Raw genomic sequence first — 25,981 nt, 5'->3', positions numbered from 1 at the left:
AGTGTGCGCAGGATGGCCAGTGAGCGCGTTACATGTTCAGATGAATAGAGTTGGCAGGACGGAGGGAGGGATACTCGAGTTTTGACAGCACCCAAGATATTTGACATTGTATGTACAATTGCTATGTAGCTGCCTGCAGGGTACTTTTACACCCCCCCCCCCCCCCCCCCCCCGTGGACGGATGTGTGTCCGTGTCGCGCGCATGCACTCACCTCCGACCACGGGGTTGGGTGCGAGCGCGTTATATCTTCAGATCAAGAGTCGGCAGGACGGACACAAGTGGAGGGAGGGAGGTATACTCGAGTATAAGCCGAGGGTTACTTTTTGAGCACATTTTTACTCGAGTATATACGGTAACTGTGTTGTCGTTTCCTTCCTCTTCTCTATAAGTATGTACAGTATATCTTAGTTTCTATTCCACATATATAATTTTATAGTGCAGGTATGGGACCTGTTATCCAGAATGCTTGGGACCTGGACCTAGTGCTGGACCTAGTGCTAGTCAGCACTAGCACTTCCCAATATCTTGTCACCTAGTCTGTGTTTACTGGGCATACTGAAAACCCTACAGCTGACATCCTTCAGCTAAACTATGCTACCTACAATTGCTATTCTACGCCAGAAAGGCTTTATTATTACATTGGAAATCTGCAGGACCACTCACGCTGAACTTCTGGAAAAAGCTTATTAATGACTCTTTACTCCTTTAGTCAGCAAAGGGATATTGGGATGCTAAAAAGAAAAGTGCAAATTTAGTCCTCTGACTTGACAACCCCCCCCCCCCCCCCCCCCCAGCTTACTCTCTTCCTCCTCTCCTTTCTCCCAATAGGATTATTTTGCCTCCAATAAGAATTAATTATATCTTAGTTGGGATCAAGTAAAATGTTTTGTTTTATTGTTACAGAGATACAGAGAAAAAGGGAATATTTTCTAAAAATTATTTCCTTATAATGGCGTACATGGGAGATGGACTTTCCTTAATTTAAAACTTTCTGGATAACTGGTTTCCAGCTAATGGGTCCCATACCTGTATAAAAAAAATAAATAATAAAAAAAAAAAAATAATATATATATATATATATATATATATATATATATATATATATATATATATATATATATATATATACAGTGTCTGATGTCAGCACTCTGAGGTTTTACACAATAAGGCAAAAAAGGCAAAGTATGAGAGAAAATCAGGCGGTGAAGTTTATTCGATCCGACGTTTCACTCCTATACAGGAACTTTCGTCAGGGATTGTGAATCAGCGTGCAGTACAACATTAAAAAGCGTGTTTTGGCGCCAACAAAAGGTGTATCCTAGCAACCATACGTAAACAAAAAATTATGCACATATAGAGAAACATAATAGCAGAAAAACAATAAATAAATAAAATTGTATCAACCATATGCCTGGTGTCATTACTAAGCCTAACTTGCGCAGCTCTGCATGGGCACACTCATGTTACTCACAATTAGTAAACGGACCCCTTCAAATCGCTCGGGCAGCGGGTTGTGCGGATCGTGTTGCCAGGTAGCGATGGCCGTGGAAACAGGATTTTTTAGGCATACAACGCTTACTGACCGGACCGGAATCCCCTTAATTACGGCGCAACGCATAGAGCCGAGACAGTAAGCGGCTCCCCGATCTTGGGTGCCGGTGGCTCCACTCACCCGATAAAGGTCAGGCGAATGTGTCCACCCGCTCAATAACGTACGGGGCAGCCATATAAGTGTCGGGGGGAGGGCTGTCAGTGCGATATACTGCCATTCAATAAGGTGCTTGCAACGTAAGCAGATAGCCCTTTGCGGGCGTCCTTCAAGGAGTAGGTAGTTACCATGGCAACCGACCGACAAACCTGTGGGGGTACACCTGCTACCCCATATATAGCGATAGTATTGAGGCTTCATAGGCATACTATGATGTAACGGCGGTCGCCCTGTCCTTTAGGTGAGATAAAACGAGCATACAGGGGTACATCTGCTCCCCCATAGATCTGAGAGGATATGCCCACAGGAAGATAAATGATCACCACTAGAGCTATGGATGAAAAGAATGTACAAATATAAACATAGTAGCAAAATTCAGCACAAAGCTGACCAACCAGTGGCAAGACATTTCCTCAGAAATAAACACCCCTTACCTACATTTAAATGCATGGCCATCGATTTCCAACCCCCCCCCCCTTTCCAGAGGGGGAAATAGGGATCAGGCTCTGCTCCAGAGAGAGTCTAGATGGATTCATAGACTAGATTGTGTGACTCCCAGGGGGCTTAATGAAACACTTCCCCTGGGTTGCTTCATATAATGTTCCCCTTGACTTGTTACTCTACATCTTTTGTAACAACTTGATGTCGCAATCTGTGCTGAATTTTGCTACTATGTTTATATGTTCGGTTGCCATGGTAACTACCTACTCCTTGAAGGACGCCCGCAAAGGGCTATCTGCTTACGTTGCAAGCACCTTATTGAATGGCAGTATATCGCACTGACAGCCCTCCCCCGACACTTATATGGCTGCCTCGTACGTTATTGAGCGGGTGGACACATTCGCCTGACCTTTATCGGGTGAGTGGAGCCACCGGCACCCAAGATCGGGGAGCCACTTACTGTCTCGGCTCTATGCGTTGCGCCGTAATTAAGGGGATTCCGGTCCGGTCAGTAAGCGTTGTATGCCTAAAAAATCCTGTTTCCACGGCCATCGCTACCTGGCAACACGATCCGCACAACCCGCTGCCCGAGCGATTTGAAGGGTTCCTTTTACTAATTGTGAGTAACACGAGTGTGCCCATGCAGAGCTGCGCAAGTTAGGCTTAGTAATGACACCAGGGATATGGTTGATACAATTTTATTTATTTGTTTTTCTGCATTATGTTTCTCTATATGTGCACAATTTTTTGTTTACGTATGGTTGCTAGGATACAACTTTTGTTGGCGCCAAAACACGCTTTTTAATGTTGTACTGCACGCTGATTCACAATCCCTGACGAAAGTCCCTGTATAGGAGTGAAACGTCGGATCGAATAAACTTCACCGCCTGATTTTCTCTCATACTTTGCCTTTTTTGCCTTATTGTGTTAAACTTCAGAGTGCTAACATCCGACACTGTATTTGATTTTCTCACTCTGGCACCTAGGTATCGTACCATTGGAGAGTGCTTCTCATTTTGTAATGTGTGTGTGTGTGTGTGTATGTATATATATAATATAAAATATTCTGTTTTCTTTTTCTTTCTCTCCTCCTCCTTAGTATATACTCCCTCACATAAAAATACAATAAAATGAAAAATAAAACGCTGACAATTTGATGTTTCACCGCTATTTAATCTATCTATTCCATGACGTGGTGTTGTATTTGCAAGAGGTGAAGCTATGGATGTTTTGGCATCTGTACCTTGATAAAGGAGGAGGACTGGAAGAATGTTTTTTTTTTTTTTTTTTGTTCGAGCACTAAATCATATGAATGTGGATATGCACTGAAGTCCCCTGTGTGTGGGTTTTTTTTCCCTAGACATATGATATTTCTATCATAGACTAGTATGGACAGAACTGAAAATAAATAATTCATACCTCGTAGTATATCTGACCAAATCCATATCATGATTTTTTTCATAATGATCCATGTTCTTTCACTGGCATTTTTTTAGGAAAAGTAAGATGGCAAGACTTTGATCAAGATGCTTACGTTGGAGCTACTGTAGTACGACCTGGCCAGGATGCCTATGCACGTAACAAGTTTAACCAAGTTGAAAGTGATAAACTCCTGATGGACAGAAGTGTTCCTGACACGAGACATGAACAGTATGTAAACTATAAACCTATAATATAAATATATATATATATATATATATATATATATATATATATATATATATATATATAATATGCGCACATTTATTTAAATAACATGAAATTATTAGTTCTGTATAAAAAGTTTAAATGTACAGGATACCTACTATATCAATATAATAAATACAAAGCAAAATCAGGGTTCAGGGGAGCCAATAGACACCAGTTATACATGTCTATCAAGAGAATATGCCTGTAAGCAAGGCAGCAATAGTGAGCCATGCATGTCAAAGCAGTACTTTGTAAAATACCACCCTGTATAATGCCAACTTGGACTGGTATATCAAAGCAATGAGAGTTCCGGCTTAAATATGTCCCAAAAATCCCATACAAATGCATAAAGGGCAGTGCAACTTGTTGTGAACTTTATTATTATTATCATCTATATCCCTAAAGCACTGATCCCCCAACCAGTGGCTTGCTATGTTGTCGCAATGTTGCTCACCAACCCCTTGGATTTTGTTCCCAAGTGGCCTTAAAGCAGGTGCTCATTTTTACATTTTTGACTTAGAGGCAAGTTTTAGAACTATAAAGACAATGTATGCTGCCAAACAGAGCCTTCTGTAGTCTGCCAGTCCACATTGGGCTACCAAATACCAAATAAACAGTTTTTATTACTTATTACCCCCTAGAAACTTTTTTTTTTTTGCTTGTGTTGCTCCCCAACTTTTTTAATATTTAAATGTTGCTCATCTGTAAAAAAAAAAAAAAAAAAATGGTTGGGGACCTCTACCCTAGAATGTATATAGCACATATGGTCTGTAACCTCTATTTCAGCTCAATAGCTGCCTTCCCGGACTAGTACCAGTAGAACATGGGTTACACTGTACTCTCTTACCCAGAATGGGCCTTCGCTAAGTGAAAGGTGAGGGTGTTGTGCAACTACACCTCTTGCTGCTATGCAGAAAAATGAAAACAGAGGGCACCAGAGGTTCTTGAAAATAACAAAATAATAAGTGTTTATTGAACATCCACAGGGTTTACTCACAATACAGCTTCAGAGGCCAGTGGTACAGGCAGCACATACAGAGGGTAATACAGACTGACACTCCCCTTCGGACAGACTTGGCAGGAATCTCACTTCACCTCTGTGACACACCCCGTAGTGGGTCCCTCAGGGAATTCTCTACCCTGATTCCCTATTCACTTGGATCCCTACACTACAGGCAATGTGGCCTGGGAGAGATATCTCCAAAACTGCAAGTCCTATGCAGGAGCTCAGGAGCAGTAGCTCATTCTAGCTCAACCCTAACTGCCTTACACTCTTGGGGGGAGATTTACCAAGACCCGAACGCTCTGAGCGTTCATGCGAAAGCTCCGAGCGTATTCTCGCAGTTTTTGTCTCGCAATTTTTTTGAGCACCCGCGCAAAAAAATCGAAAAGGCTCTGCCGCTGTTTACAGTGGTTCGGTAGGAAAATTTCAATCACCAATACGATATTATCGTGACTAATACAATTTTTTCGTAAGCATTTTCGTGATATTTGCAATCTTCAGAAATTTCCGAATTTTTCCCATTTGGGATTCGAACTTGTGTTTTGATAAATCTGTCCCCTAGAGTGTACTATAAAAGGAGCTACACCTGCCACTATCTAATGCCTCACTCACGGGGCCCTGTTCCCTGACTTCACTGAGCATGAGCCTATGCCCTGGGCTCACAGCACACATCCACCCTGTTCCTCAGGTGGAAGCGAACAGGAAAAGTGCCACTCCTCTCCCAGCACTATACCAAAGTGAGGCAGGATGTGGTCACCATACCTTCTAACCAATAGCACGCATATTTTAATGAACTTACTTAGATACATTCCCTTCTGCCCAGCAGCTAAGGGAACTGAACCTGTAGGGATTTAAAGCCATAGGGGCCATTTAACCCTATGGGTCCCTACAGGTCATTATTCATATTGATGCATGGAATTCTTTTTCTTTTGAAGATGTCGGAAAAAAACGTGGAGAGTTGATTTACCAGCAACCAGTGTTGTTATCACATTTCATAATGAAGCCAGGTCTGCCTTACTCCGCACAGTAATCAGGTAGGATGTTTATAGTTAATTTATGTCCAATGGTGTCCATAATAATTTTCCAGATGGTGTTATATTTTTTTACTTGGGCAATGATTCATTGCAGGATAGAGCATATCTAATATTTTTTATTCAAATTAAAAATGTACTGCAGTCTTTTTTTTTTTTTTGAGTTGGGTATTTTTAATATCCATTTCAAGGTATAGTTAAACTGGTTAACAGAGATCATAGAAAATGTTCATAACACAAACCAGTAATCCCAAATGTAAGCTGGGTCAACATTTCCATTCCTGAAGTTCGGAGCATTACTTGGGCACATAAATTGGTATGATATTTTTTAATGATATTTAAAAAAAAAAAAAAAAAAAAACTTAAGAAAATAATGTGAAATGATAACAATACCACTGCATTCTAATGGCACACATGGCATTTTCTTACCTTGCAAAAAAAATTCATAGGCCCTCACCCCTTTGTGACCGACACATGGACAGTACAGTTTGTGTAAGAAAGAGGGACCCACTAACTAATATCTTTATTTTTTTTCAGTGTATTAAAAAAAAGCCCAGTGCACCTTGTCAAGGAAATTATTCTGGTTGATGACTACAGTGATAGTGGTGAGTTTAATTGCTTATTCACTCTCTTATAATATCTCGCCTGGACTACTGTAACTCCCTATTAATTGGCCTTCCCCCCCAAAGACTGTCCCCTCTCCAGTCCATAATGAATACTGATGTCAGGCTCATACACCTCTCCAACCGCTCCTCCTCTGCCGTGCCACTCTGCCAATCCCTGCACTGGCTTCCCTTACCATTCAGGATAAAATTCAAACTAATGACTCTCACATTCAAAGCAGTTCATAACTCTGCCCCACCCTACATCTCTGAACTTATCTCTAGGTACCATCCAACCCGCTTGTTACGCTCCTCTACTGACCTGCTCCTCAACTCTCATCTCAACTCTCAATCTCTCATTCCCTCCTCACACACTCGCATTCAAGACTTTGCAAGGGCTGCCCCTCTTCTCTGGAATTCGCTCCCGCAATCTGTCAGACTTTCTCCTAATCTCTCTGCCTTCAAGAGATTTCTAAAAACGCATTTATTTAGAGAAGCTTACCCTAATCTAGTTTAACATAACCTCAGTGTGCTGCTAAAAGCAATACCCTGTGCCACACCTCTCACAACTCTGGTCATGCCCATTCCCACACCATGTGTCACAACCCTTTCTCCTTGTAGATTGTAAGCTCTATTGGGCAGGGCTCTCTTCACCTCTTGTGTCGGTTATTGATTGCTTTATATGTTACTCTGTATATCCAAAGTATGAAACCCACTTACTGTACAGTGCTGCAGAATATGTTGGTGCTTTATAAATAAATGTTAATAATAAAATAATAATAATAATAATTTATATAGAGTTATGATAATTCTGTTTGAATTTCACTGAAGAGCAAAATGTCTTTAAATATGAAAGGCTGTCCTCAAAATATGTTTTTAATGCACTTAAAAACTGTTTTCAGGATTCAGTGAAAAAGAATAGTGCTGGTAAAAACTGGGTTTACGTCTCACTTGTGTGGATGGAGCCAAAACATTGGTTAAATAAGCCAATTTTTTTACTTTAATAACTGTAGAAATGTTTCTACTTATCTTTTTATTTTTTGCATGGACACCCAGTTATAACTGATTCATGTAATTTACATAAATACTTAAAAATTGTCTCCGTGTTTTACAGCTGAAGATGGGGCTCTGCTTGAAAGGATTGAAAAAGTACGTGTACTTAGAAATGATCGACGAGAAGGTCAGTATAATAGTAACTTTGTTTAGAAGTAACTAAAGAAAAAAATGTTTAAAATTTGTTGCATTTACAAGCTGAGATCTCTTTACTACTTACCTGTTGGTCAGGCACTGCCATTATAGTACTGGCTGGATCAATAGGTTGGAATCCCTTCTCTTAGGTGGAAGACATTGTCATAGCTTATGCAAACCGCTTATCACCCATGTAAACTCAGTTGCACAGCTAAAGTGCTTGTATATTTTATTTTTAGGTGTCAACCACGGGGTGGGGGGCTCTCTTTGTGGGGCACCAGATCACAAATCCAGCACTCTGCAAAGAGTAGCACCAGCACTGCTCTCTGCACAGGTGGTAAGGAGAGGGGACCTGGAGCAAGCTGCCCCTCCTTCTGCTCCCTAAGTTGTGCATGCAAATGATGTGCAAGTTAGGGGCGGGGGAAGGCATGTAGGCCTCTATTGAATGGAGCACTGCCTAATGTAGGAATTGTTCCATGCAAGGCATGTCCTGCAAAACCCTGTGCTCTGAAACATAGCTTAGAAGTATTTTTAATAAACACTGCATCCCGGCAGCAACTGGTTCACCCAAAAGACCAAAGCATAAGAAAAGTAACATTGTGTGTGCCGTGCAGCAAGGAGTGTTCTGACTTGTATGTGGGAGAAACCAAACAACAGTTGAGCCAGCTCCTCTAGTCAGGACTCAGCAGTGTACCTACATCTATAGGAAAAAGGACATACGTCCTTCAAACATGTGCCCTTTTTCCTCTAACTGTAGGTACACAACTGAAGGATTCTGGACAGGGAGGAGGACTGGTTCACAAGAGGTGATAAAGAAGTCATATATGTGTGAAAATTGGGGATTGCTCCCCCCATGATGTCATCACACATGTTCATTCATGCAGAGGCGGTAGGTGGGTTGGCTTGTCAGGTTGCCTAGGGCACTGGTTCAGCTTGGCCACCCCTTCCGTGTCTGTAGGTGCAGAAACAAAACAGAGCAAAGGTTTGTTTCTGGGCCTGTGTAGCATATAACAGTCACAATTTAGCCTGACACAATTTAAAAAGGCTACTTTTTATCTTTCTATTCAGCCCTCTCCTATTCTCTTCCTGTCTTTCATTCAAACCACTGCTTGGTTGCTAGGGCACACAAAAAAATGAAGACCAAATATTACTCTCTTTATTATACTAAAAGTTAATTGGAAGGTAAACTACCCCTTTTAAGGTTTATTTTTGCTTGCTAAATTATTTGTAATGCTGTACATCACCATGGATTATGTTGGCACTAGAAAGTATAAGATGATTAATGATGAATTTAAAAATAACTGCATAACAACTAGAAGTTGTATGCAGATGGAGAGGTTCAGATGGTCAGAAAAATCATACACCTGTGTGGTATTTGTTAGTAGTATGTTTTGGGTTTTTCTTTTTTACTGGGCTTATCCATGAAAAGAATAGTAAACATCAAAATGAAAATTATTCATGTGAATTGACATACTGTTTATTCTTATATTACACATACAAAAGTGTTTCATTGAAGCACTTGTTTGTATGTCCTTGTTTGTATGTTTTGCCGTCAGACGTTGTTTAAACAAAGCCCCACCTTGTCTGTTTTTCTCAGTGGTGTTTTCACCAATACATATTCATGACCTGTCAAAAGCTCCAAATAAAGAAACAAGGTATTTTTTAAGAATATAATGTTTTTCTGCCAGTGATGCAGAACAGACTAATTCATAATATGTAAACACATAGGACATTTTTATTTCTAGATTTTACTGGACCTTTCCAATGTAAATGTATCCGAGTAAGTTTATGTCATACCAGTTAATATTTATTTTAATTTTATTTTAATAGTTTGTATGGAAGAACATATGAACAAATTTTTGCATTAAATTGTAGGAATTATAGAAAATATTTTCTCACTTCTAATAGGTCTTATGCGTTCTCGTGTAAAGGGTGCAGATGCAGCACAATCTAAAGTTCTTACGTTTTTGGACAGCCATTGTGAATGTAATGAACACTGGTTGGAACCTCTACTAGAAAGGGTTGCAGAGGTAATTATATTTTACAGTGAAGTCATAAACAAATGGTAACTTGTTTCTTTTTTTTTAAAGCTCTGAGTAATTTAGTTTTATGCGATTAAGATGTTGGTAAAAGTACTTGCATCATAGTCTTCTGTCTGGTTTTGGTTTCTGCCTTATACATAAAAAAAAGAGACAGGCAGTAACCTGTAGAAAATAGAATTGTCTGTATTTACCCCACAAACAATGTAGGTCTCAATAAAAATATATTGCAGCTCATATGTGAAACTCTGCTTTATCTAAGTAAACCATTTTGATAAAAATATACTTTTTTTTAGTAGTATGTGCCATTGGGTAGTTATAAATAGAAGATTGTCATTTAAAAAATTACAGGCCGTCCCCTGGCATCATACGATTCACAGTAAAAACAAAAAAACCAACGGCACACATACATGTTAGGTCATATGAGCCAATTAATGGGCCGAGTTCTGCCTTTTACTTCCACACTTGTTACAGTTAGAGCTGCTTTATTTCTGGTCTCAAAGACCATCGCAAAATATTGGCTCAAGGGAAAAGGTGTAAGAGGGCAATATTTACTTAAAGTATCTTACGAAACTGTAATATATATATAATAGGTTACTTAATATGATATAAACTTAATATGATAAAATCTGTTGGTATAGTTTTCCTTTAAGTCGTCTTTAAATAGGAATTGGTGATAAGCACCATGTTTGAAAAAATCTTCAATGATAATTGTCTAATTGAAGCTTTAGCTTTTGATATATACAAGCAATATAGTTTCGGCAATATCCTGAACATTTGTGCCAAATTTTTACTGCCTTTCAGGTCAGATTAAAGGAACAGTAACACCAAAAAATGAAAGTGTTTTAAAGTAATTTAAACATTATTTACTGTTTCCCTGCACTGGTAAGGGCCGTGGCAGATGGGGAGATTAGTCGCCCGTCCCCAGTAGTCCTCAATATGCCATCCCACCAGCTTGAAAGTAAATTACCGAAATCGCAGAAATTTCCTCTCAAGGCAACTTTCCCGAAACTGTGGTGCCTCATATGCTATCCCACCGGTGATTTACATTCAAGCTGGTGGGATGGCATATAGGGGAGATTTGTCGCGGGCGACTAATCTCCCCGTCTGCTACGGCCCTAAAACTGGTGTGTTTGCTTCAGGAACACGAATATAGTTTGTATAAATACCCTGCTATTTAGCCGTGGGGGCAGCCATTCAAGCTGGAAAAAAGAGAAAAGGCACGGGTTATATAGCAGATAACAGATAAGACATAATTGTATTCTACACTGTTCATCTGTTAGCTGCTATATAACCCATGCCTTTTCTCTTTTTGAATGGCTGCCCAATGGCTACACAGCAGGGTTTATATAAACTATAGTAGTTTTTCTGAAGCAAACACACAACTTTTACCAGTACAGGGCAACAGTACATTATAGTTTCATTAATTAATATTTAATTTATATATTTTAATTTTTTGGTGTTACTGTTGCTTTAAATGAAAATGATGGTCATATAGTGAAGTCTATTGAGACTCTGAACTGCAGGCTATACAAAGCCTCTGGAGGGCCACATCTGGTCAAGGTGCTTCAGTTGGATGGCTCTGATCTAGGATATTGTACTATTTAGTGTATCCTATTTATGGCTTAGCGTCTAACTAACCAGACATAAGTTTCATGAAATGGTTATATAGGTTAATATTTAACGCCTAGTGGAAACAAATAATGCATGTCCGTTTATTTTACTTCTACCTGTAATGTATTTGTTTATTTTTATTTTTTTTTAATTTTATGTATTAGGATAAGGCTAGAGTTGTGTCTCCTATTATTGATGTCATTAACATGGACAATTTCCAGTATGTTGGAGCATCAGCTGATTTAAAAGGCGGTATGTTAAAATCTGAAAAAATTTTTACATTTTCAAATTAACACATTCAGTTGAGATGTATTAATGTATGCTTTAGTATTGTCCAGCCTTTGACAGCAGTGGGGCAGCTATTTGTTTTTTATTTTTCTTAATAGTTCTTATTTAAATTGAGATTCAAAAGCAGGATAATAAACTCATCCTAACTTTTAGTTCCAGTCACTTTGGTCTCCTGATTCAACTCTTCTATATGGGTATTTCAGCCTTTGCAGAAACTACCACTTAATAGTTTTAAGAGTTCCTACATTTTCTACTTCACAACAAACCCACTAATAAAGCATTGTTGTAACACCCTTTGAAATACTTCTCTACAGGAAGCAGAATTAAAACAGCACACCTCAATGCTCAGTTCAGTACGTCTCTGTAAATATAATCCCGTTGAGCATATAAACTGATTAAAATTATGTACACAAAATGTTGTTTGCTAGTACAATTACATAGACAAAAGTGCCTTGGCAGCTAAAAGTATTTGCCAACAGGCAATATTCCCTCTAATTCCTTCTCGTCTATGTTCTATAACAAACGCTTTTGTGCTAACATTTTTAAACTGTTGTGCACGTTTTTAAGAACTGAGTGCACACCGCAATTTGTTGAACAATGCCACCCCAATCACTGAAAAGAATTATCCATTAAGCATGGTGCCTCCTATACTTTATAAGAAAGCCTGTAACCAATTCCAAAATATTTTGTATTAAACCCTTGTGTAAGTAGAGAAGCTTTATCTTTAAGTTAGGGTCTTAAAACCTAGACTCAAAACTGATCTGGAAGCTTGTAAGTTTGCAACTGTAAAGACCATGCTTATTAATAAACTCTCAAGTGGGTACAATGGGCAAATAAACTAACAGCATAGCCAGAATTCTCCCCATAGAATATCCTACTGCAGATGCAATCATCAAAAAAGAAAAATACACACACACACATGATTTTCTATACTCCCATAGTGACAAAATAGCGTGTTTACACCTGTAAATAAAATCTGTTTGAGCATATACGATTTAATTAAGATTATGTGCACAAAAACGTTGTTTGCTTGTACAATTACATTACAACAAGTACATTGGTAGCTAAAAAATTGCAGGTGTCTTTAAGAAATAAACAATAAAAATAATTATGGCAAAAACTACCATTTTTTTTTTTTATATACTAAACTTACTGCACCGACCTAAAGATTCCACATCTGTATAGTAGTCATGATTGGGCCTTTAGAGTTGTAACAGGAGCTCTCCATCTTGCATTCTATCAGAAATTTCAGTAATGCCGCACACTTTCAGTGTGCTGTAAGAGGCTGAGCTAGGGATGTTCGCAAATGATCAAGCAGAACGTGAGGTTGACTTGTTGCTAACGTGAGGTTGACCTGTTGCTGATGCTACAGGGTAGATTGTTACATTCTGATGCTAATTGCACTGGTTTCAGAGCGGCCATGTACTTATAGCCTGAATTTATTATATATTATTTATTATTATTAATCAGCCATATATCTTAACATTTATATTCCATATATACAGTATATTGTGATTCAGTTCCTAAGCTCAGTAACTGACAACAGCACAGAGCATGTGCAGTGAATCAAAAGAAAAGAAGATGGGGAGCTACTGGGCATCTTTAGAGGCACAGATCTTCCCTGCTAAAGGGCTGTGGTTGCCTTGGGCTGGTACAGAAGCCCAAAACATAATGTACAACACTTCTGCCTACTACTTTAGTGAAGAAGCTCCCATAGAGGCAGAATAGTGTGATGTAGATTCTAGAGAAGTTGTTTAAAACCAATTTCATCTATTACTTCAAAATCATTATTTTTGTCTGTAGCCTTTGCAGATTCTATATCTCGGGCAACTAAAAGAAAATGGCTGCCTATAGACAATTATTACAATTTTTTTCATTTTATTTGATGAGTATTTTTATTGATCAAAGTTGCACCTCAGATATACTTTTTGTATGATCGCCATGAATTAGATCACTTCAGAAGAGAAAAATTCTATTTATCTAATTGATATATTTTTATTCATAACTAGTTTGGTTTAAATTCTTATACACCATATTTCTCACCATGTGTCTATATGTTAATAGTTAACAAAAATCTAACAACACTTTTACGTTTTTCAGGTTTTGACTGGAATTTGGTTTTTAAGTGGGACTATATGACACCAGAACAAAGAAGGACTAGACAAGGGAATCCAGTAGCTCCAATTAAGTAAGTTGTTTTCATTCTTAAGAAAATTGTGGGCATTATTTCATTTACATTTTGCAAAACCAAGTTGGGTTGTCCTGCCACTGCAAATATGTATAAAGTAATCATAAGTATATGGGGAACTAGGGAAATATTTATATGTGTCCTCTTATGTTGTACTCCAACAGTAAAAGTACTTGCATAGTTCTCAATATTTGGGATAAACAAAATATTAATTATTTACAATCACCTACGTAACAAAAAATAATTGACAAATTCATCATGAAATATTTATTGTATGAGCAATTTGACTAACCACAGATTCCAGCAGGCTCTTGTAGGTGCCTAGTCTCTCATTTCTCTAAAGCCCCATATTGCTTGCATTCTCTGTCAGGACTGTGATGGCAAAGTTTCTGACAGTAACAGATACAAAGGGAAGCCAGAAGAAAAGGATGTGCAATTTGGTGGCTACATATTAAGTTTTGCTAAACCCATACCTGGTACTAGCTTAAACTGACAATGTAGAGTTTTGTAAATTAAATATAATCTTAACAGTGAAATCTCTTTATTACATACTGATCAAAATTTCATGCGCCCATTTACTAGGGCAGTGCTGTCCAACTTCTAAGGTGCCGAGGGCCGGAATTTCTCTAGCATACATGGTGGTGGGCCGCTAATGGAAGCCAGTTTTGACCACTCCCCTTTTTGAAACCACACCCACTTCAAACCACACCTATTTTATCACAATGGTGGTAGCACAGCAAAATCCCAAATGCTTGGTCCTTACTGTGGGGATATCAACCATCATTCATATGTGAAAGAATTATGTCATATTAAGATATACCCTTAAATTCCAAATGCCTCCTCCTCCCCTGTGGATAGCAGAGCAACCCCCAGTACATAATTACACACCTTTGGGACCATTTAATGGCTATTTCCAACTGCTAACAAACTCCCACAACAAACCCCTGCCAGGCTCACCTCCCACAAGCAGCATAGGGCTGCCATACTCTGCCTGTCCTACCCTGCCTGTGTGTGCCATACTCTGCCTTCCCTATGCTGCCTCTGTGTGCCATACTCTGCCTGCCCTACCCTGTCTGTGTGTGCCATACTCTGCCTGTCCTACCCTGCCTGTGTGTGCCATACTCTGCCTGCCCTACCCTTCCTGTGTGTGCCATACCCTCCCTGACCTATGCTGGCTGTATGTGCCATACTCTGCCTACAGTACCTATGTCTTAGGTGTGAAGAAGTGAACAATGGGAGTGATTACAGTCTGAGCCTGAGGTGTGAACACTGCAGGGGGTGAACAATGCAGGTATTATAAGGTGTGAAAAACACAGGGGATTACATTTTTATACAATACAGAGGGATTACAGCCTGAATCTGAGGTGAGAACCATGCAGGGGGGGCAGTTAATCTCAGTACTGATACCATTTAATGCTTACTCAAAGGTAAGCCATCAAAGCAGCCAGACAGGTGGGGGGCCACACGGGGGTCGCGGGCCGCCCGCGGGCCGCCAGTTGGACAGCACTGTACTAGGGTATACTTTCACCAGTTTGCATGGATTTACAGGTTACTTAAATATTTGTATTGATTATATCTGCAGATGTCATCCATACAACCCCAGGTCCCAAGAATGGGACCTGTTATCCAGAATGCTCGGGACCTGGGGTTTTCTGGATAAGTGGTCTTTCCATAATTCGGATTTCCTTAGTTGGGATCAAATACAAGGTACTGTTTTATTACAGGGAAAAAATGTTTGTGAATTATTTTATTAAAATGGAGTCTATGGGAGATGGCCTTTCCCTATTGCACAACTTTCAAAGGTGGGGTCAACCACATGTGGACCTCATGGCGTCCAGGCACAACCGCAAGGTGGGCAACTTCATGGCATGATGCAGAGACCCACTGGCCATGGCAGCAGATGCCATGACAACACCCTGGGACTTCACTCTTTCATACGTGTTCCCCCCTTTTCCACTACTACCCAGGGTCATCAAAAAGATCAAAAGAGAACACTGCACAGTGATCCTCATAGCCCTACACTGGCGCAGACGAGCTTGCCTTCGGACTTAGTCAACTTGAGCAAGGAGAACCATTGGTCTCTACCATTGACCCCGGACCTTCTTTCTCAAGGTCCCATCCTGCACCCCAACCCAGGAGTACTGCATTTGACGGCGTGGCTACTAAATCCTTGGTCTTACGCCGTAAAGGCTTTTCCCCTAAAGTCATCCACACCATGATCGCGGCATGGAAGCCAATTTCCGCAAGAAATTACCATTGAGTATGGAAGCGCTACAAGTGGTGCGGTCAGTCACATTTTCCTTGGGATCAGTTCTCCCCGGTATACCTACTCGAATTCCTGCAGTCAGGTCTGACCAAGGATCTTTCTCTTGCCTCCCTTAAGTCACAAATATCCGCACTCTCTGTGCTATTCCAAACGTATATAGCAAAACTCCACGACGTATGCACATTCCTTCAGGGAGTCGCACACATAGCACCTCCTTACAGAGCACCGACACCCGCCTGGGGACCTCAACTTGTTCCTCCGTTCCCTACAGGAGGCACCGTTCGAGCCTCTGGCTACCATCCCCCTGCTATGGCTGACATGGAAACCATATTCCTCGTCGCTATCGCATCGGCCCAGACGGGTATCCGAGCTCAGCCCCCTATCATGCCAACGCCCATTCCTGACCTTCCACAATGACAATGACCTTCTGCCCACACCCCCAAAATTCCAAGGAGAAAGCCCTCCACTCCTTAGATCCGGTCAGAGCCTTAAAATTTTACCTCAAACGCACAAAACACATCCGTACCACACCGTCCCTGTTCATCCTGCCAACAGGCCCACACAAGGGCTCCCCTGCATCCAAGGTCACAATTTCCAGGTGGATAAAAGAGGCTATTCGCAGAGCATACATAGCCAAAGGAAAGCCCTCACCCCTTCTGACCACCCTCTACCAGGGTGGTCAGTACTTCCTGGGCATTCAGGAATTGTGCCTCCGCAGAGCAGCTGTGCAAGGCCGCCACTTGGTCCTCCATTCACTCCTTCACAAAATTTTACACATTTTGGAAGGAAGGTACTGCAGGCTGCAGTTGATCATATCTAAGCCTCGCTTCCTTCCTCCCTAATCACACAGGGGACAGCTTTGGTATGTCCCATGGTCCCTGTGTCCCACAGACACAACAGAGAAAAAGGGATTTTTACTAGCCGTAAAATCCTTTTCTCTCTGAAGTCTGTGGGACACAGGGCCTCCCTCCCTGGAAGCGAACTTCCGGTTTTAGGCAGAGGGGTATAGCACTGGAGGGAGGAGCTTTTTACCTTACAGTGTCCTGCCTCCTAGTGGTGGGTGCTATACCCCATAGTCCCTGTGTCCCACATACTTCAGAGAGAAAAGGATTTTACGGTGAGTAATACAAAATCCCTTTTTTCTGGGGTCCCTCAATATACTGAGAAGTTAAAATTGCTTCAGGATGCAGGAGTACAAAGTATTTGTCATTATTTAGCATTCAGAAGACCACATAGTGTGTTGCAAAGATGATACAGCATGGCAGTTATTAGCATTCTTTAAGAGCATTGCCACTGAGATTTGCATTCTTATATATGGTAATCTTGGTACACTGGGAACTCTCTTGTATGGAAGAAACAGGTACAACTTGAACAAGGCTGAGTGGCTAATGACCAATCATGTCTTCTTATACTTCTTTTTTTTTTATCAGTTTGTTATATGTTGTTGGTACTAAATAAAACATAGAGTTCATTCAGTGTGAAAATATTTAGTGGTTGGATAACTTGATTTCTTTTTTTTCTGTTAACGTAGAACTCCAATGATTGCAGGGGGACTGTTCGTGATGGATAAATCCTACTTTGAAGAATTAGGAAAGTACGATATGATGATGGATGTTTGGGGTGGTGAAAATTTGGGTAAGTCAACAATCTGTTAGCAATTTCTTAGCAACTTTTCATTGTTGTATTACTTTTTAGGGTCTGTCACACTTAGGGGCAGATTTACTAATGCACGAACGGACCGAAAGCGTCCGAACGCGTTTTTTCGTAATGATCGGTATTTTTGCGACTTTTTCGTCGCCGTCGTGACTTTTTTGTATGTCCCGCGATTTTTTCGGCGCCGTTACAACTTTATCGTATATTTTCCGCAACTTTTTCGTTGCTGTCGAGAAAAAAACGGATTGGTTTTTTCGCCGTTTACAATTGCTCAATACGGAAAAATCGCAACGGCAACGGAAAACTAGTGCAAAATACGAAAAAGTCGCAAAATTTTCGTTTCCAATCCGATTTTTTCCCATTCGGATTCGTGGATTAGTAAATGTGCCCCCTATTGTCATACAAATTATTATTCTAACACAATGCAGAGGTGCAAATGGTAGTGCTACAGGTCTTGAAAACTTGTTACATGAAGTAATGATTGCATTCATAAGTTTACTTAAAGGAGAAGGAAAGGCTGCCCCTTTTGGGAGAAAACCGCACCAGCCCGGGGTACCTGCAGCGAGTGTTTCCTTCTGTCTTCGGAATCCCTTGGTCGGCGCATGCGCAGTAGATGAAAAAGCTGACTCTTTTGTTAAAGTTCAGCTTTCCACTATACTGCACATGTGCAAGCGCATGAAGATGGAAGAAGGAACAGGAGACAGTCGCTGCAGGTACCCCGGGCTGGTGCAGTTTTCTCCTAGCAGGGGCACCAGCCTGGGGTATAAGGTAGGCGATTTAAGTCACTGGGGGGTGCCTAACATTTTGCCCCCCACAGTGACTTAGCCTTTCCTTCTCCTTTAAGGCAAGTGGCTCAGAACTCCTGCACCTGCCTAAAGTAAACTCACACAATGTTTTTGTTAAGTGCTGAGTTGCACCAAGTATCGTCTGACCAATCTGATGAACATGAAGAAAATCTGTCACTTCTTTTCCTCGCAGTATTGCCTGAATTCATCCCTTCATTTCTCAAGCAATTACTGAAACATTTATCAGTATCTTTATTCTGTCCCAGACTATTGGAACCTTGACTTGCTGACCTAGCAAAGTCCAACATCTTTTTTTCTTTTAAGTGTACTCAGCGCTAAACAGGTCCCTTCAGATGAAATCTTCTTTGCAGTGCAATGAAAATCACTTGCAGCTTCCTTAAAAAGTCCCCTTTAATCGGACCTCAAGACGTATCCAAAACAACCATATGCGAAGTGCGTGAAAAATAAAAGCAATATAGAGCAAATAGCGTAATACGTAAAACATAAAATATTACACCCTGAGTGAATGTGTAACACACAAGAAACTTTAAAAGTGCTTTATGTAACTAGTAACTGTAACTAGTTGGGTAAGTGTGCGCACTCACCAGACTTAACTGTTTATATGCCAAATGGTTCAATTAACAGAAGGTCCAATTGTTAAGGGTGAACAAACTCCTCCTCTCCAACCACAAGATCGAAGAGAGAAAATATATATATAGTATAATACCGTTTATTAGAAAAAATAAAATCCTGTACAATGCAGGCTACTTACAAGCATGTGCTATAAAATGGAGCATTATCAAAATTCAGCTCAAACAGCAATCATGATCCAATTTAGATCTAGCGCAACACTTTTCATGTGATATCCGTCATGCTTCCTCAGGAGCACAAAAGGAAAGAATGTTCCCTAACCAATATATGTTTAATATAGTTAATCGCTACTGCATTTCAGCCTGGCAACAGGAAGTGTGGCTCAAACCATAGTGCTCATGCGCACCTAATCCCTAGCATACAAACCTGCAATTGGGCATACGAGATGCGTGCTCACATGAATTTCCAGTACCATCTAACGAAAATATCATGATTCAGATGGTAGTGCTCATGCGCACTAACTGCCTCTTTTAGCCTATTAAATCATTGAATTCTGCTGCAGCAATTCTTTTGCTCTCCACTGAGAGAACTGCACTGCAAAAAATTTTTTAGCAGCCAATTAAACAAAAAAAACTTGCAAAATTATTATTATTACACTTCCTCACTTGTGCCTTGTTGGATGCCAATTCTTAAATTGTGTTACTGCAATTTGTCTGAGGAAAAGTTGATGACAAAACACCATGTTGCTTTATTGGCTCACTTCTGTGGTTGTTACAGATAGCAACTGCTTGCAGTTGTTAGCGGTGTAATTAGTTTCCAATGTGGATACCTAGTGCTGTTTACAGTAGAGGAGTACAGTGACTGTTTTTTGTTATTTTTGGGTAGGGACATATCACTTCTAGTCATTGTTTTAATGTGTTGTAATCTCACTACTCTGTTTCGTTCCTAAAACAAACACTTTGTTCTTAGAAATCTCATTCCGTGTATGGCAGTGCGGTGGAAGCCTTGAAATTATCCCTTGCAGTAGGGTAGGCCATGTGTTTCGAAAGCAGCATCCATATACATTCCCTGGTGGCAGTGGAACTGTATTTGCCAGGTAAGTATTAAGTGGATGTACTTAATGAGCTTTGCCAAAAAAAATCACTACTTATTACCCAGGCCATAGGCACCATGTTATTGCATTAAAAAGAAGGAGTTGATTATGGTTTTACTTACTTTTATGTTGGCTTGTTTGGAAACGACAAAATAATCATGAATTAAATTCTACCTTCATGCCACTGTAAGGTTCACATTGGCATTTACAGTTCATCATTCGAGAACACAAGAAACAAAACACAGATTTTTTTTTTTTCACATTGAAACATGTATAACTCCTTTTAATGACAAATATATCTAAAATGTATTGAAAGTGCCTGCACTGTGTGTAAAGAAAAAGAAAAGTAAAGCTGCCAAATAAATTATGTTGTTACAGAAATACACGAAGGGCTGCAGAGGTTTGGATGGATGATTATAAGAATTTCTACTATGCAGCAGTACCTTCTGCAAGAAATGTACCTTATGGAAAGTGAGTGCACACAAAAAAATTTTAACATAAGATTGTGTTTCAGACAAACTGCTAATGTTAACCTGTCTCATAATAGGGGGTGGGGAAGCCATCAATATAGAAATGTCTATATTGAACTTTTTAATCAAAATAAAAACATGGGTGCAAACAAGAACTTTCTCTGGTCCTCCAGTTCAACACTGATAAATTTAGTGCACAATCCGTAGCATCTGCTTGTACTTTTTTAACTTCATTAGTCGTCTAAAAAAAATTTTTGTTTTTTTTTTAAGTCACTGGAAATTTGAGGTCTGTGGTATGTAAATGCTACCCACTGAACATGGTGGTTCACTGGATAACACTGCTACCTTGCGGGGGGGGGGTTCGATTGGGTTCGATGCCAGCTAGGGCACCATCTGCAAGGAGTTTGTACATTCTTTCACACTCCAAAACCCATACAGATAGGACCTACTTTGTATGATTGCACTGCAAATATATGCATAATATATATAGACATAACCAGTTCTATAACTGGTTATAATTATGGTATGCTTTTTCACCACCTAATTGGGGAGGTTGTGTAGGCCAATGTCCCACGGGGAGATTTAGTCGCTGCAGTTTTTAAAAAGCAAGTTCCAGCGACAAGTTGCTCATCTTTTCTTAACAAGCAATTACTAGAGATTTCCACAATGGAGTGATTCTATTTCCCGCAAATCCAGGTGTCACATTCCCCGCCCACAATTAGAAATTACTTTGAGTGCAATGGGGAAATCACAGCGACTTACCACTCAGTGGGTTTTACTCTCAGCGATTCCAGTAGTTTTGAATGACAATGCTTTCAATGTAAAATCGCTCAAAAAAGGGTCTCATAGCGATGATGCACTGATGCAGACGATTCTGCATCTGAGTACCCTCCCTTCATTGTACTTACTGTGATTGTGATAAGGACCTTTGATTCTAAGGTCCACTGGGTCAGAGACTGATGGAATGATGTATAAATACCAAGAATAACTACATCTGTAGATATCGCAGATCGCAGATATAACATGTGTAACTTTACCCTTTCTTTTGCCACACACACAGATAAATCACAAATCTCAAAATACCTTGTGTAACTTATAGTGACCCTAACACCAAGATATACATAGAAAATATTCTAACTCTGCATTTTGTCTGCTTTTTACCAATTTCTAGCATTCAGAGCCGCTTAGAGTTGAAAAAAAATCTGGGATGCAAACCTTTCAAGTGGTATTTAGAAAATGTTTATCCGGAACTGAGGTGAGATAAAAAAAAAAAAAAAAGTAAAAAATTCTATTAAAGAAAGTTTTTCAACTACCTTGGAACAAATGATTATTAAAGGAGACATATTGGATACATGAAAAACCCTAATCTTGTAGTATTAATTTTTAGAGTAAAACCAGCACCATATATAATGTCTGTAAAAATGGCCCCTTTATTGGAGCTCTCTATAGATCAGGTCTCTGTTCGTGTTTGAAATAAGGGCGTGTCTTAACAGTCCCTGCCAGAAGCACAGCAGGAGGGGGATAGCCAATAACAGCCTTGCACTTGCATAAGCAAAGACAGTCTTCAGTTCCCTATCAGGTTAGCCTAGCTGCTGATTGGTTACTATAGTACAGTGCACTGGGAGCTGCCGCCTCCCCTGTACATCCAGAGAATTGGAATGGAACAGATGGGCGGGACTAGTGGGGTTTTGGGGAATTTCTCAATAAATCAGTCCGAAACATTCCTTATATATTTAGAGGAGTTTAATGCACTGGTACATTCTTAATTTTAACATGATATGTCTCCTTTAATAACCATGTAATTGGTCCTCTATGCAAAAGGTTTAGTTTATAGGCAGCTGCAAGTGTTATGTTAAACTTTAGTAACAGTATTTAATAATGTAGGTTACTGTTTTAGGCTTCTAACTTTAGGCTGGATTTACAGGTGCTAAAATTAGCTGTCATTGCAGCCTCAACACCAAGCATATAGCTTATTGGCCTATGTATGGTGGCAAACCAAAAAAGTAGCCAGATAGGCAGTGCTACTTCTGATAGGAAGTAAGGTAAGAGCCTTGCCTGAGGTGGCAATTTATAAGGCAGTGGAAGCCACCCCTGGTAACTTTAATAGCTGAATTTCTGGTATTTTAACCTGGCCCCTATCTGTAGACCCCACCTTTGATGCGATTGTGGCCTGGAGAAATCTACTGGTGCGTGGGCAGCTTTAGAGGTAGAGTTAATATTTCCATTTTTTACATAGCATAAGCTATGATTTTATAGTCTTGTTAATTCAGTATGGATGATGAATAAGCATAAGGATTTAATGTAATGAGTGATAATGAAAAGCTTTCTCACTAACTGTGCTTATACAGTTTATAGGAGATGTTCATGGTTGTGTGCATTTATAGCAGTGTCTTCTGTTGCCAAGGATACAAAGATTTGTAGAGCAATAGTAAAGCAGAACAATGTAATTGAACAATGGAATCTGCACAGGGTTTATTATAAAATATATAGAAAACTATAAGATATTCGATACATTATATTTGCAGTTTGTAAATGTACAGACTACATATACTTTTAGGCTAATGTCTCCACTCCTGCTACCCTGTCTGTATGCATTGGCAGTAATGGAATCTGCCTGTTCCTGCACACACTTGGAGGAGTTTGCAAGAAAATTGTCACCTAAGCCCCTCTACCTGGGAACAGCCCATCTGCAAGCTACAAAGCATGACCATCAAATATGTACTTGACACAGAACCAAAGTTTCTATAGTTATTTATGGACAATTATGTTACTATCACTTAATTATAGCAATTAATTTTTTTTTTTTTAACTTAACTCTTGAAATATGTTCCCAGGGTTCCTGATCACCAAGATATTGCTTTTGGGGCTTTGCAACAAGGCACAAACTGTCTGGACACATTAGGCCATTTTGCAGATGGAGTAGTTGGGGTTTATGAATGTCACAATGCCGGAGGGAATCAGGTGAGTAGAAGTATGATGCTTTCAGTGCATTTTCTTTTTTCTGTAATCCAGAAGAGTAAAAGTGTAATAAATTTTTCCTTTAATGTAGGATGGCTATCTCACAAGGATTGTGCAAAACAGAACCAAATCATAATGTGCACGTTAAGGGGGTGATTATACTAGGTATATGTTTAAACCACAAATATAAACATGTTTTCAAATATCGGTAAACAACCTAGGACCCATACAAAGAGCACTTGTGCCTGTACCCCTGATGGGTGCAAGCTGCCCACTGTGCCTTGCACTAGATCTATTATGCAGCACTTCCTACAAAGTGCATGCCAGCCTGCTCATGTTACCTTTCTATGCTCTTTATCCTACATGCAAAAATTAGTCTCGTGCATCAAAACAAAATGAGCTTCATACACATAAAACCAGGAATTGTGGCTCTGTGTAAGTAAATCAAAGTGAACTGCAGATGAAATACTGTTGAATTTTGTTTTACTGCACTGCACTTTATTCAGGTTTATAATCAGGTTTATGGAACCTACCAGTAACCAAGGTTTTATGTTCTTGAACCTTGTTCACCTACCACTATTGAGTGGGGGTAGGATTGTAGTTCAGGCATTTGATACCTGCTTTGTACCTGGTGGGGTTAAGTTTACAAAGTCTGTGACTAACAAACTAAATTACGTCTAAGCTGGTTTTTTTGTGCACATGCAGAAATTTTTGTATGCAATAAAAGCAGAAAATTCACAGGACTACTTTCTGTCAGGAAAAGGTAGTTTCCTTGTCTCCATTCTCTTTTGTTTATCTGTCTTTTAGGCTTTCTTTTTCTCTCCCCTTGCCCTTTTTGACACATAAAGAGAAAATATACCTTTGCCCAGTTCAACATAAGCTCATGCTCTGCAGCTTGGCATACTTGTCATATTGTATTCTGCCATTTGGATAAGGTTTACTTCTGCTTTAAGTCTAATTATTTAATCATTAAATTTTATATTCATCTGCTTTTAGGAATGGGCTCTAACCAAGGATAAATCTGTGAAACACATGGATCTTTGCCTTACTGTTGTAGACAGAGTACCTGGTTCCCTTATAAAGCTTCAGGGCTGTAGAGAAAATGACAGCAGACAGGTAAGCCTGTTACCTAGCTTATCCTTACAGAAACAGTAAGTGGGCAAGTGGGTGGTGTTTGGTCTTGTGATTTAGTTCCATGGTCTGCCAAAATAGCATGGAATGGTATGGGAAGCTCTCAGTGTAGTAGCAGGAACAGAAATTCCCTGAGTCTGTTGACTGAAATATATTCTCCCTCCCAAATATTAGCAACTATGCCATACATATACCTAATGAAAAACCTGCTCAAGCCCTGTACAAGAAAACTGCTTGTTGCTGAAACACCTAGCACTAGGCTCAGAATTATTCCAAGAAAATTTAGTATTTCACACTTTTTTGTCCTGTTGGACAGTGGCTCTGATCCTCAAATCTTATGGTTCATGTTTGTTAAGCAGAGATTTGCTCGTTTCACACATGTCGCTTATTATTTATTAACATTATCAGTGTCACCTATCACCAGAATCTCCTGCCAAGCACTGGTAGTTATACTGTCAGGCTGCTTCATTGGAGTTTATAAAGGGTGAATTGAGCCCTGTTGAACCATCATGTTTGCCTTTAATGAAATTGGAATTGTCAGTAGTGTGGTATTCTAACTGCATTATCTAAAAGCTGAATTGTAGTCTGAGATATTTGCAATACTAATCTGATGAATACTTGTGTTTTCTTCTAGAAATGGGAACAAATTGAAAATAACTCCAAACTGAGGCACGTGGGTAGCAATTTTTGCCTGGATAGTCGAAATGCAAAAAATGGTGGTCTTACAGTAGAAGCATGCAGCCCTTCCCTGTCACAGCAATGGAAATTCTCTCTTAATCTTCAACAATAGAATAACTGAAGGGTTTGGGGGAAAGTGGGAGGGGAAAACAGAAGATTGGGGGTGGGGGGGGTGAGCAAGCGCCATTTCACGGACATTGATTTGAATGCATTGCAGATATTTGTCCAACTTTCTGCAAAACTATATACCTCAGTATTCCATCATTTTTTGTGGAATCATGAGTGTGGGTGAGAGTCTTGGAGAAGAGACACAAAGATACACCACCTTTGCACCTCTTGCTCGGTTTGGATTGAAATATCGATTTCTTGCACATGAGGCCTCAATGAGGATTGTAACTTATTATTATGTGTTGCCACAACAGGATGTTTGGCTTTGATGTGAGACATGGAAAGGTTTTCAGATTTTTTTCTTTTTTAAATCTAAAGGGGACCTGTCACCCAGACATAAAAAACTGTATAATAAAAACCCTATTCAAATTAAACATGGAACCCAAATTCCCTTTT

The 25,981-nt window shown here is 39.7% G+C and overlaps 1 protein-coding gene across 2 annotated transcripts in view; it reads left to right on the top strand.

Moving 5' to 3' along the window:
- Nucleotides 1-25,776, top strand: part of galnt2 (polypeptide N-acetylgalactosaminyltransferase 2) — a 34,209-nt gene extending 8,433 nt beyond the window's left edge. For both annotated transcript variants that reach the window (XM_031901870.1, XM_031901871.1), the window contains exons 3-16: nt 3,647-3,800; nt 5,778-5,876; nt 6,411-6,478; nt 7,590-7,655; nt 9,572-9,693; nt 11,481-11,568; nt 13,705-13,792; nt 17,590-17,693; nt 20,057-20,183; nt 20,559-20,651; nt 21,822-21,905; nt 23,485-23,611; nt 24,605-24,724; nt 25,374-25,776. In XM_031901870.1, the coding sequence (XP_031757730.1) occupies nt 3,647-3,800; nt 5,778-5,876; nt 6,411-6,478; nt 7,590-7,655; nt 9,572-9,693; nt 11,481-11,568; nt 13,705-13,792; nt 17,590-17,693; nt 20,057-20,183; nt 20,559-20,651; nt 21,822-21,905; nt 23,485-23,611; nt 24,605-24,724; nt 25,374-25,529 (1,496 nt within the window). In that variant the 3' untranslated portion in view covers nt 25,530-25,776. The remainder of the gene's footprint in view (nt 1-3,646; nt 3,801-5,777; nt 5,877-6,410; nt 6,479-7,589; nt 7,656-9,571; nt 9,694-11,480; nt 11,569-13,704; nt 13,793-17,589; nt 17,694-20,056; nt 20,184-20,558; nt 20,652-21,821; nt 21,906-23,484; nt 23,612-24,604; nt 24,725-25,373) is intronic.
- The last annotated feature ends 205 nt before the right edge of the window (nt 25,777-25,981 follow it).

Source organism: Xenopus tropicalis, chromosome 5 (genome assembly GCF_000004195.4).
Source record: "Xenopus tropicalis strain Nigerian chromosome 5, UCB_Xtro_10.0, whole genome shotgun sequence".
NCBI lineage: Eukaryota > Metazoa > Chordata > Amphibia > Anura > Pipidae > Xenopus > Xenopus tropicalis.
Note: the sequence above shows the minus strand (reverse complement) of the source record. Positions and strands in the feature narration are given on the sequence as shown.